The following is a 12,089-nucleotide window of genomic DNA, read 5'->3' on the forward strand; positions in this document are numbered from 1 at the left end:
TGTAGGTATTGCTAATGCTGCTGTGATTTGTCTCCCAGAGTCCTACTTGAAATCCTTAATTTCAGTTGTGGTTAAAGATATAATTTTTCCCCCCATCTAAACTCACAGACCTTTTACTGGGAGTATATCGGCGCTAGGTTAAGAACTCCTCCTTAGTCCAAAGTGCCTAAGCACTGAGCTTCCTATAGCTAAAAGGCTTAGCTTGCACAACTAGGTAGTTGCCCAGTGCTCTCCATGGGGTATGAGGACTATGGGAAGAGATAGCTATTGGAGATCAGAGAGGCAAGACCCCTTCCTTACCTTAATAATTATCCCATTCAAGCATTAAAAACTCCACTGATCTCTTTGCCTCACATTTTTGTTTTTGGTGGCTGGCCAGTGTGGGGATCTGAACCCTTGACCGTGGTGTTATAACACCATGCTCTAACCAACTGAGCTAACCAGCCAGCCCTCATTTTTTTTTTTAACTGACTTGTAATAATTCTACATATTTATCGAGCGCAGAGTAATATTTCCATACATATATACACTGTGTGATGATAAAACCGGGCTAATTAGCATATCTGTCACCAAAAACATTTATCATTTGTTTTTAACCCTTGACCTTGGTGTTATCAGCACCACCCTCTAACTAAGTGAGCTAACAGGCCAGCCCTTATCATTTCTTTGTGATGAGAACATTTGAAGTCCTATTTCCTAGTCACTTGAAAATATAAAATTGTTATAGACACCTAGCACTATTACACAATACTAGAAGTTATTCTTCCTATCTAGCTGCAATTCTGTATCTGTTAATCAACCTCTCCCTAATCCCCTTCTCTACTCTTTGTCCCATGTTTAATGCTGTAAGGTACCTACAAAAGGTTAACTCAATTATGCCTGAAAGGGCAGAGTATAAGTAAAATGCTATGCAATTGCTCCTAATACAGGGGATCAGATAACTTGAGAGAAGTGAACAGGTAATACACAAACAAGATAACTGTCAGTTAAATTACAGTTTCACTATTTGGGAGAGTCCAGTGGTGAGGTAGCTGGAGATTGAGGACAAATGATAATCAGCACTACCTGATTATTTTCAGGAGGGAATAAGAACATAAGGTTGCCAGAGCTTTTCATTTTTTTTTTTTAAAGGAAAGCTAAAGAGTAGATTTTTATGACACTTTTTTCTTACTTTTGAATGTGGTCAGCTATTTTCAAAACCTTTTTTAACTGCATGGGTCAAATAAAATACATCTTCAGAACCTCTGGGTCATCAGTAAGTGAGCACTTTGAAGGGCCTATGCATAAAATAGACAATCACCAAATACTTACAGATTATGGCAAACAGCTCTGCAGATAGGCAGACTTCAATATCCTTAGCGCACATAAAGGCAAGGGCATTAAATGGTGTAAAGGACTCCAAATGCGTGCAAAGCTAAGACAAAGGTTTTTGTCCTGTTCTAGGGATAATCCAGAACTTCCAGAATCTAGGGGAGGATACAGGTTCAAGAATGGAGGCAGTATCTAATTCACAACAAAAGGCCAAGTTCTCTTCAGAGGATTTTATTTCAAGATAAAACATAACTTCCACCCAGACCATGATTCCAAAGGGTGAAAAAAGTGTTTTGCTTCATTCTACCCTTCAAAGAGGGAATGGCAGTGCAAACATCTCTAAAATGCCTCTGCATAGTTCTCAGAAGCTATCATCCAGTCATTGAAAATGATTCTCCATTTTCAGCTCATATGAGGTTTGTTGGGAAACCTCTGTAACAACTTATTCAATTTCTTGGGAGGTAAGTTCCCAGACTCTCCCAGGGTCTCCTGGATTGATCTCATCTTTCGGGCTTCCTGAAAACACAGAACAAAACCAAGAATGACAGTCCTAAAGTTTGTCCTGACCTAGACCTATAGTTCTCACAATGCCCCACCCAAAGCACACCAAGATATTAACAAGCCCGGAGAGATCTGTGTCAGTCGCTTTTAACGAAAGGGACCCGTGACCTACAAATGACTGTATGATCTGAAGATACTATGTCAGCCAGCTAGCAACTAAGCCTAGGCTGGAAATCAAACAATACTTAGTTTACCTTTAGCTCTATTTCAGACAATGATGTCTATTTGAACAGCAATTTAAATTTTTCAGTGGTTGTCCCATTCTTTACATCATTTGACACACAAAATTATGTAAGGTGGGTAATTTACATATGGTAAAAATGAAGTTCAGAGCAGTGAAACAAACCGGTCAAAATCACACAACCTTCAAAACCTTTCCCACTTTGGCGTGGGCGAGGTAGCTCCCAAATAAATGAGGGCCTTTCCTATCCCCTAGCAAAAGGCAGGGAGAACCATGACTTATGTCCCCTCCTTCCCCCGCCCTTCTCAAGGGCCCCCTGGAGCCATCCGTTACCTGAGCCCTCGAAGCACAATCGAAGAAGCCCTGGATCTCTTTTCTGCACGCTTCGTCGCGAAATTCATTCTGCTTCCAGCACGCCATCATCATCGACATCTCAGTGATACAGGTCGCCTCTGGAGGGGCAGAACGGGGAGGCGAACCTCAGTCACTAGGACACCCTTACCTTCCCGCCCCCCTACCCAGCCGCCTGTGCTGCCCTCCTGCACTCCGCTCCGGAGCCTCCTCGGCTCCGACGGCTTACCTCCCTTCTCCCGGCGCCGCTCCCCGACGCGATCAGCTAGGATGAGGGGTTTGTTGGGTTTCAGTACAGGCTTCCGCGGGTTCCCAAACCGCGCCAGGCGGCCCCGCAAGCTGGGAGCCGCCATTATGTTCCTAGCTCCCGGCAGGCGCGGCGGCGTCGTGCGTGACCCCGCGTGACCCCTACGGGCTCGAGGAAGCTCGGCGGAGAGCCGGCGAAGAGCCGGCGGAAAACCCTGCGGCCTGCTGGTTCTGCTCTTTCCTTGGCCCGGGCTGCGGCGACGCTGGGTTCGGTGACCGGCGGTCCGTACCCGTCAGCAGGTTAGGAGGAGACTCGGGCTCGTACCCGACTGACGCCAGTCTTTTGTGGGCTCCAGGCTCTGAAGTCCGGCGGCAGTACCGGGCCGGGGACATCCAGGAAAGGAACCCCATAAATGGGCACTCGTTTTAGGTGGTAGCCAGCTGGTCTAGATGGTGAATGAAATAGGAAAGGGCAGAGACGATGGGAGCGAATCAAAATATGAAACTTTAAGATGTAGGTTGGGAAAGAATTTTGTTTGGTTTTTATAAACCTATAAAGACTTGTTTTTAAATATCTTTAAGATCTCTCCGAAGCCGGAAAAAAAAAAAATTAGGCTCATTTATTTTTACAGCTCCTACTACTGCTTAGACACGTTTGCTCATCTATAACGATCTCATTGGGTAGGGTGAGGTTTAAACTTTTTCGCATTCATTGTCTTATTTCATCTTCTCGTCAGTCTTGTGAAGGTACTTGGTAGTAGTGTTCCTATTTATACAGTTGGACCTTCAGTTGTGATGCTTCCTCAGACTTAGTTCTTAAGTGAAAGTGACTGGCTGTTTTACAAAACTCAGTTCAAAGATGTGCCAGAGATTCTCAAGGCCTTTCCAAATGAGCCCCAAGAAATGTTTCTGGTAATGGAAGCATACTTAAACAAGCCTGTTGGAGGAGCAATATTTATTTGGATGTGTGAACTTAGTGTGCTACAATCATTTATCACAGATGTTTGGAATCTTCCCACTGATCTCTGCATGGCTGGTTCTTTTTCTTCCCTTGAGTTTCAGTTCCTGTCAGAGAGGCATTCCCTGACTTCACACCCCACCACCATCAACCTGTTTTATTTTCTTCATAGGACCTATCACAGACTGAATTAGCTTCTTCATTTATTCTTATTCGGTTTTTTTTTTTATTTGTTTGTTTGTTTTCCTGTTCATTCATTGTTTATGGCCTTACCTACCCCCAACACCCATTTAAAAATGTAAGCACCATGGGAGAAGGGACTTTGTCTATCTTGTTTATTGCTGAATCCCCACTACCTAGGATAGTGCCAATAAATACTTGTTAATGAACAAATGTTTGAAATATTTTTTAAAAGTCTCCAATTTTATCATGCCCAGCCCCCCCCAAAAGCAGAAGACACTATTAAAAAAGCAGTTTATTATACAAAATGAAAGCTGAGATAATAGAAAATAGCAACACTTGCAATAATAAAGGCATAAGCCCTGTGCTCCACCCCCCACCCCCCGCTTTATAAATAAAACAGATTCTTATCAGACACTTCTACCACCAATAACCCTAACCTGCAGCAACTAAGCCTGCTGCTGTACACAACAGGCTGGGCCTCAAACCAAGAGAAGATTCACATTGCTTACTTCCTCCATAGGGAAAAGAAAGCTTTTAGTTGATAAACACCATGTGGCTATTTCTGGTTCTACTTTCTCTTGTGGAAATAGCAACTGGTTTACCCTGATCCTTTGTGAACCTTACATGGTGATAGGAATAAAGGACAAAGTCTGGGAAGCACTGAGCACAAAGCAGGCTTGAGTCTCCAGCAACATTTACTCATAAACTGGCCTACTTTGTACATAAAAGTGCTAAAGGAATGTCAGTGTGAGCTGTTGTAATTAGACAAGAGAGGTAGGGATTATTCTACACTTTGCATAACCATCATTTACTCTTTTTATTGCATGTAATGAAATTTGAATCCTAGCCCAGGTTTGCACTTGTATAATATGTATTTTGCACTATAATTCAGTATCTGCATTTAAATAGACTGCAAACTTAAGATATCAGAGTCCTGCATTTGACTTCTTTTGTGGGTGCCTACTATATCAAATTTTAACAGATGTATTTTTGAAGGTCTGTCTTTCCTTCTTTTTCTTTTCTGCAAAAGGCTAAGCAGGTTAAGCAAAGTTTCATGCTGTTATGAAGGACATCTTTTTTTTTTTTTTTTTGTCTTTTTCATGACCGGTAAGGGGATCGCAACCCTTGGTGTGGTGTCGCCCACACCGCGCTCAGCCAGTGAGCGCACCGGCCATTCCTATATAGGATCCAAACCCGCGGTGGGAGTGTCGCTGTGCTCCCAGCGCCGCACTCTCCCGAGTGGGCCGACCAGTGCGCCACGGGGTCGGCCCGAAGGACATCTTTTATTAAAGAATAAAATGAAAAAAGAACAACCTTGGCAATGAAATCCAGCCTAAATTAGCTTTTCTTGGCCACATCCTTAGGTGTCACAATATTAAGAGTGGACCCTCGTTGTTAAAGAGTCTAATATATGTTGTCTATCTAGCTATATATATATAAATTTACAACCAGATATATTGATAAGCTATGGTACTTCTCTAGTGATAATCATTTAATACAACATTACAACTCTAAGGTCCAAGGTATTCTTTCTTGTTCCACTATCCCAGAATAAAAAGCTCGTGTTCTTCCTGCTCATTAGGCTGTTTGTTCAAACCACAGCAATAGAAGCGTTTGGCTACATCCCCAAATCTGACTAAGCTTATTTAGCCAGCCACTTGTAGTGGCTTAATCTCTTGCCTCGCCTCCTCATCCCTTTGAGCATAGGGTGTTGGGCGGAATCCATCAAAAAGTAGTCTCAGTACCATAAAGTTGTATGGAAGGATATCAGTAATACAGTGAATGAAGTTGGACTGTTCGTTGCACTTAAGGTGAAAAGTGCTACAAACTTATGAGATAATTACTAAAGCATATTGCTGGATTGTTTTTTCCACCATAATTTTCATGACTGCGGAAAATGGGACTTTGTAGCATGAAAAACAATAAATAGAGGGAAGAGTTAATTAGGCAGACAGAAAAGAACAAAGACTTATAAAAATTTGTACTTTAATTCATATCCGCCTGTTTTATCATTTCAAAACTATTTAAATTAAATATATATGTGACTTTTTCTTCCATCATTTCCAGGCTTCGTCTCCATCTTTGATCTTAAATGGAACAGGGCAATACATTAAATTGGCATAGCATATATTAGCCACTGAATCTTTCTGTTCATGAGATGAGAAGGAATTCCTGATATAACTTAAATAAGAAACAAACCAGCAGTAAGAGTGATGGCAAGGTTTGTGTATATCCATCTGAAATTGTGGGAAAGGGCCTAAAACCAAGAAAAAATAAGCCATGTAAAATAAAAAAGTTTGACGTGAAGTGCAAATTAAATGACATAAAAAAAAATACAACCCCAGAAAATCAGAATACAACCCAACCAGTTTTGCTTCTCCACTAACATTAACAGTTTATAAAGCAAGAGATGAGGAAGAGAGATTATTGGGAAAGATATCGAATAATGAATGAGAGGTTTGCGGAACAGAACAGGAGAAGTTTTAAGTACTAACCTGACCCATCTTACCTTACGGTAGTCAAGTAAAACAGGATGAAATAGCGAGAGAAGTGAGCAGTCCTTTAAAAATTCTGTTGGTCCAGCACCTTGAATCAAATGGGTGTTTCAGGCTTTTGTTTCCCACTGAACCAAGGACAGGATGCCTCTATCTCTCCTTGAAGAGAGGCCCTATTACCACAGGCTGAGATCTTGGCTACACATCAAGATAAAATATCAGTGGATATAACTGGAATTTCTTGAATCCATATGACAGTGTTCACTAAGGGGTTGTGCAGTGAGTGCTCTTTATGTCCCATGGTAGAATAAGCTTTCCTTAGCTCTACCAAATTAAAGGCTCTTGGAAGGGCAATTAGAGAATCTGGTTCCTTTTCATGAAGATCTCATGTAGGTAATCCCAAAATTTACTCTGCTGTGTTTCATTGTTGTGGATCATGGCTGTGAGAGCTTCTCCCTGGTCCAGACCTTGCCAATAATCTTGCAGCCACATCTCCTTCCAGCTGAAATACCAAAGTGGGGAGTGGATTATGGAATCGCCGCACAGCTATGAGTCTGCCTTTCTGAGTGGGGCTAAAGAAATCTTAAGCAGATCCAGTGATCTCTGGCTAGGACTAGACTGCTGAGAATGAAAGAAATGTGAAGTAAATCCAGTACTAGCCTAAGTGACAGGCAGTAAGCCACAAACATAAAGATATCACACAGCCCACCCAATGAGTTAAAATTCCTGTCTTGCCTGCTCCAGGTTCCCAAATGTGGAGGGAGTTCAGAGGCAGGCATAGCAGGGGCCAGAATATGGAAATAGTAGTAATCCCTAAGGAAAGCAAGGAAACAGGGGTCTTTAGATGCTTATCTTTTAAGTTTTACCTTTATTCCAATAATGAAATGAAGGTGAAGTGGCATCCAATGTCTAGAAAAGACATATCCTGAATATTTGTTTTCTTTTCTTTTTTAAAAAATGACTAGTAAGGGGATCTTAACCCTTGACTTAATGTTGTCAGCACCATGCTCTCCCATGAGAACTGAATGGCCATCCCTTTATAGGGATCCGAACCCGTGGCCTTGGTGTTATCAGCACCGCACTCTCCCAAGTGAGCCACGGGCCGGCCCTTGAATACTTGTTTTCTTAATGTTTTAAATTGTTTTACACTTTTCCTCTAAAAAATCATAATATTATGTTCAGCATAAACTAGACACAAATCACTTGGTGGAGGACTCCACCATCAGAACCAAACTGTGCCAGCAGCATTTATAGACAGCTCTCTGCTACCATCCACTGTCCAAGTCAGTCTTTGCAGGCCATTCCAGCAGCCTCTCTCCAGCTTTATAATGGTACCACTTCTCCCCCAACAGCTGTGTCTTGCTGCAAGTGGCTTCAACATTTTCCCACCCCACCTCCCATGCTGACCTTGTTTCCCAAAGCCACCACCTTCTGCCACGTATTATAGTAGCCTACTCACTTCCCTTCCAATCCACACTGCCCACCATTGTTAATTATTAATCTTTTGAAAGCATTCCTTCAGTTCTGTCTTGAGTGAACATATAATTTTGCACCCAAATCAGGGTATTTTTAAGAGTAACATGAGGCACTATCAGTAATAATGCCTGGTAAACAGGTATAAACCCTGACAATCGCAGAAAAACCTCCTTCAAAATGCTCATCTTTGTATTCCCCACCCCAACCATATAGATGGTCCTCAAATAGCTGAGTTGATTTTCAGGACAGTCCAAATTCCTGAGCCTGGTATTCAGGCTGCTTTATAGCCTGGCCCCAGTTATCTGCCCAACTTTCTCTCTCCCTCATTACCTCCCTACGTAGGCCTTTTGCCCTGGTTCAAGCCTTTTTTAAACAACTACTGCAAACGTTCACATAAGCTGATTTTCGTGTACCGTTGCCTTGAATTATATTTTACATCTTTACTCAGCTTTTTTAGTTTGCCTTATCTCCCCAACTAGATTAGTGACACCTTAAAGGCAGAGTGAGCCCATGTCATAATTTCCTCATAGACGCCCCCCAAGCACCTAGTGCTAGTTCATTGCCCATAGTAAGTAGTATGTAAATAATTCGATTTGACAGCAGTGGAGGACCCCAGCAACCCTTACCTGTCATTCTCAGGAATATCTTCCACGTTACCAAAGCCAGGTGTGGGCACTGGGCAGTCCATGTGTGAGGGCTGGGCAATGTGAGGCTCAGAGACAGGGATGTCGCCAGGAGAGGCTATGTGGGCTTTCTCGGCATCCAGCCGAGCCAGTTCATGGTCACAGACGAAACACTCGAAGCCGTTCAGGTAGTTAGGCAGTAAAGGATCATTCACTCCCCACTCCCGATGCTTCAGACTATCCAGAAGGAACTGGTTGGTGATGCCCCCAGGTTGCTTGTATGCCAGGTATTTCATATATTCCTCATCATTCTTGTCCAGAAAGTCAATAAACTCTGCCAGCTTCTGAGGGGACTCGAAATCGTCAATAAGGATGATGGAGTGATTGTTGGGCATCCAATCCCTCACAGAGGGGGAGCCGCGGTACACGGGTACAGCACCCAGGTGCATGGGGCGCCACAGTTTTTCTGTCATGTAGTCGTTACAGATGGCATTTTCGAGGGCCAAGTGGAACTTATAGCGGGACAAGAAGGCCAAGAGTTCCGGATCCTCGGTGGTGGCCGTGGCCGTGTCCTGTAACCGAACGGTGGGCAGCTCTCGATTCTTCAGGCATTTCCCGTATGAGTCCACCTGAGCAGAGTAGAGTACGACTGTCAAGAGGGTTCGGCCTGTGGGCCGGGACACCGGGGTCCGGGCCTCCGCCCCGCCCGCCCCGCCGTCCCCTCACGCACCGGGATGTAGCGCATGAGCTCGCGTACATAGCGGTCCCGGTCCGCGGGCACGTCGCAGTGGGACTGCAGATAGAGCAGCGGCGCGTAGCCGCGGCGCCGCCACTCCGCGCGCTCCTGGAGAGGCGGCGCCTTACGGCGAAGGTAGGCGGGCCCGGGCAGCCACTGCAGCGCCAGCGGGTAGTCCGAGTGGCGGCTGAAGGTGGCGGTAAGATTGAAGAGGCGGATTCCCGGGCCGTGGCTCAGCAAGAAGTTGTTGAGGGGCGACTCCTCGTGCAGGAGCGCCCAGCTCTGGTGCGCCAGGCGCGGCAGCGGCGCGTCGGACGCGCGGAAGTCGGTGCCGTAGAAAAGCAGCGCGCGCGTCCGCGAGTCTCCCCGGACCCGTCGGTCCCGAGACGCCACGCACGCGCCGCGCTCACACTCGATGCGTTCCGAGTCGCCGGGGAAGTGGGGAAACAGCCCTGGGCTCCACCACAGCAGCACCGGCAAGTCCACCGCCCCCTCCCTCCCTGGCCGCGGGGTCCCCGGACTGCGCGCCACCCCCACCGCGCCCAGCGCGGAGGGCGGCCGGAAAACCGCGCCGTCCCAAGGTTCCGCCCACTCCGCCTCCGCGCCTGCCTCCCCCTCCGCCACGGGCCCAGCGTCGCTGGCCGTACACACACTGAGCACCCCCAGGGCCAGTACAGCTCTGGCGCGGCCGACCGTCATGTCCACTCCGGCAGCCGGCGCCCCTCGGACAGCACGAGACCCCGCCCCGCGGCGAGTCGCGACGGGCCGAGGCCCTACGCCACCGGAGGCACGCGGCGCATGCGCACCTCCGCTCAGCTGGCGGGCCGGGCCAAAGGGGAAGTGAGACTTCACCAGAAAGGATGAGACTGCTGGTTACATCTTAATTTATTTTATTTCTTTACAAATTAAAGATGCATTGAAAAATAAACCAATGAAGAGAAGTGAGAGGCCCAGAACAGGGACATCCCAGGCTGGGAGCAGGCAAGCCTGGCCACCATCAAGCCTAGCCCTTCTCCTGCCCCAGCTGGTTGGGGTTGGAAGGTAACTGTTGGCCACTCAGTCAAGACCGAAACCCAAGTGGTGTCCCGGCGGGAGAGAACAGAGGTCCAGCCGCCTCTGCCTCTCTCCCCCAAAATCCCCAGCTTGGAAAAGCAGTATTTCTAGTGGGAGCTCAAAATGGTATAAGGGCTGGTTCTGTGAGGTATTGCAAGTTGATGACCAGTCTCCCTAAAGAACCATCCACTGTTAGGGTCTGTCCAGCTGGAAGGGAGGCTGGTACCTCTCCTAGGTCTTAATATACTTTGTGACTCAGTTGCCAGGCTCACTCATCTCTGACAATGTGCCTTTTCCACGGAGTGGCCACCAATCATTGCAGGAGAGAGAGCGAGCAGTGAAAGCAGAGAAAGCTAATCAACCACCCTCAGTAACTCTGACTCAACTGCTGACCTCCAGACCCAGGAAGGACCAACCACTCTCCTCTTCATCACTTATGGTCCATATCCCAGCTCTTGTGTACCTGGTATGCTTTATCCCTAATATAGGAAGTTGTTGATGACACTGAGCTGAATTAGCCACCCCTGTAGTAACCCTGGGATTCCCACTCCTTACTACCTGCCCCTCTCCTCTTGGAGGCTGGTCCAAAGGGGACACATAATATTGCTAGGGTCTGGGCATCTCCAAACCCCAACACTGAATCATATACAGTGAACTTAGAAACTACATTCATTACGACAGGATTAGCAGGAAAAGGAGGGTAGAGTGGGGGAACAGGATCACCTTCCATCAGCAGGACATGACAGAGTGGTAAGATACTTGAGCCCAGAAAGAAGGTGTCTCCTTATTATCTCCCCCTCCCCCCAGAGACTGAGGTCAGTTTACATGATTTATAAGATATGGAACTGTCCCAGTTTTCTCTGCTGTCCTGGGGTACTTTCTGGAAGCTGGCCTGGGACCCTATGCCATTTACCCACTTGCTTTAACTCAGTAGCTGCCGAATCTCTTTGTGCATGTGACAGAGAAAGTCCACATAGGATGCTCCCCCGCTCAGGCTCTTGTCTTCCACCAGGAAGTGCTTGAACAGCATCTCCAGCTTGTCCTCCTGTTTTACCACGATAAGCTATGGCCAGAAGGCAGTCATGAGGCAGGGTTAAAGGAAATGAAATCTCCCCAGAAATCTCATTACCCAGTCACTTACTGACTCCCCACCCCTTCCAGGAAATCCAGGATTCAGATCAGCGTTACCTTCATGTACCGCGATCTCTGTGCCCTTAAGCTATCAATGAGACCTCGAACCTTTGTAGACAGTGGATTATCCAGAACTGGCAGAACACTCTGGAACACAAAATTCATTCATCCTTTTGATAAGGTACTCTGAGTTCAGTCAAGATGGGGCAGTGTAGATTCACACATCACCAGAAACAAGGAGGCCTGGGAAGAATGACAGCCCCCTCCCTTCCCTCTAAGTGTTCCCTGATATTTAAGGGGACTAGCACACTAACTTTATTGGTTCCCATTCATATCACAAAGTGTACTTCCACACCCATATTCTCCTTGACTCTGTGCCCTCACCAGGCCACTGCTGATCTGACTGAAGGAGGAGACGTTGAAAAGGCTCTGGACAACACCCTGTTGGACACTTGCTCCCACCCAGAGGAAAAGGTTCAGCCCATTCTCCAGCAAATATATATCCCCATTGCTTAGACGCTCTTCAGACGCTCGAACTGCTGGTGGTTCGGTGGTGCTCTCAATGGGAGACTTCGTCTAGATTAAAGGAAGGGGGCAAAAGGTTACCAAGGGCTGTAAGACACATCAGCCTTCCCCAACCCCACCCCCCACACAATTCAGAAAGCTAAGTCCCCAGACACTACCCCTTCTGGGGTCTCAGTAACTCAGTGTGAAAATTAGGTAATTATGCAAAAACAAATTCATTAGTATCAGATATTAACACTTCCCTTCTTCCAAGAGGCCC

The 12,089-nt window shown here is 46.3% G+C and overlaps 3 protein-coding genes across 7 annotated transcripts in view; all 3 read right to left on the bottom strand.

Moving 5' to 3' along the window:
* Positions 1 to 1,526: 1,526 nt before the first annotated feature.
* CHCHD1 (coiled-coil-helix-coiled-coil-helix domain containing 1) lies at positions 1,527 to 2,771 on the bottom strand. Its single transcript, XM_008578454.1, has 3 exons — positions 2,634 to 2,771; positions 2,387 to 2,505; positions 1,527 to 1,827 (listed from the first exon to the last, which is right to left on the bottom strand). The coding sequence occupies exons 1-3, from the start codon at positions 2,755 to 2,757 to the stop codon at positions 1,714 to 1,716; spliced, it is 357 nt and encodes a 118-aa protein (XP_008576676.1). The 5' UTR covers positions 2,758 to 2,771; the 3' UTR covers positions 1,527 to 1,713.
* Positions 2,772 to 5,055: 2,284 nt separating this feature from the next.
* FUT11 (fucosyltransferase 11 (alpha (1,3) fucosyltransferase)) lies at positions 5,056 to 9,857 on the bottom strand. 2 transcript variants are annotated; one of them, XR_550914.1, is made up of 4 exons: positions 9,116 to 9,849; positions 8,389 to 9,014; positions 6,301 to 6,788; positions 5,056 to 6,048 (listed from the first exon to the last, which is right to left on the bottom strand). XR_550914.1 is itself a non-coding variant. In XM_008578455.1 (3 exons), the coding sequence occupies exons 1-3, from the start codon at positions 9,818 to 9,820 to the stop codon at positions 6,641 to 6,643; spliced, it is 1,479 nt and encodes a 492-aa protein (XP_008576677.1). In that variant the 5' UTR covers positions 9,821 to 9,857; the 3' UTR covers positions 5,056 to 6,640. The 2 variants fall into 2 exon arrangements, 1 of the variants encoding a protein (XP_008576677.1); XM_008578455.1 differs by having other exon boundaries at positions 5,056 to 6,788; positions 9,116 to 9,857.
* A 131-nt stretch (positions 9,858 to 9,988) lies between these two features.
* SEC24C (SEC24 family member C) overlaps positions 9,989 to 12,089 on the bottom strand; it is a 58,838-nt gene continuing 56,737 nt past the window's right edge. For all 4 annotated transcript variants that reach the window (XM_008578464.1, XM_008578465.1, XM_008578462.1 and 1 more), the window contains 3 exons: positions 11,690 to 11,881; positions 11,363 to 11,452; positions 9,989 to 11,237 (listed from right to left, as the gene is read on the bottom strand). In XM_008578464.1, coding sequence (XP_008576686.1) covers positions 11,097 to 11,237; positions 11,363 to 11,452; positions 11,690 to 11,881 — 423 coding nt within the window. In that variant the 3' untranslated portion in view covers positions 9,989 to 11,096. The remainder of the gene's footprint in view (positions 11,238 to 11,362; positions 11,453 to 11,689; positions 11,882 to 12,089) is intronic.

The sequence above is a fragment of the Galeopterus variegatus genome, unplaced genomic scaffold (assembly GCF_000696425.1).
Source record: "Galeopterus variegatus unplaced genomic scaffold, G_variegatus-3.0.2 Scaffold1689, whole genome shotgun sequence".
In the NCBI taxonomy this organism is placed as follows: Eukaryota; Metazoa; Chordata; class Mammalia; order Dermoptera; family Cynocephalidae; genus Galeopterus; species Galeopterus variegatus.

Bases quoted from the DNA above. Each gene is read 5' to 3' on its own strand.
- CHCHD1 (XM_008578454.1), bottom strand. From the start codon at position 2,757: ATGGCGGCTCCCAGCTTGCGGGGCCGCCTGGCGCGGTTTGGGAACCCG. The intron at 2,506-2,633 runs GTAAGCCGTCGG...CTGCCCCTCCAG, and splicing joins GCGGCGCCGGGAGAAGGGAG to AGGCGACCTGTATCACTGAG. The intron at 1,828-2,386 runs GTAACGGATGGC...CTGTGTTTTCAG, and splicing joins ATTGTGCTTCGAGGGCTCAG to GAAGCCCGAAAGATGAGATC.
- FUT11 (XM_008578455.1), bottom strand. From the start codon at position 9,820: ATGACGGTCGGCCGCGCCAGAGCTGTACTGGCCCTGGGGGTGCTCAGT. The intron at 9,015-9,115 runs GTGCGTGAGGGG...TACTCTGCTCAG, and splicing joins AGCTCATGCGCTACATCCCG to GTGGACTCATACGGGAAATG. The intron at 6,789-8,388 runs GTAAGGGTTGCT...TTGGTATTTCAG, and splicing joins GATATTCCTGAGAATGACAG to CTGGAAGGAGATGTGGCTGC.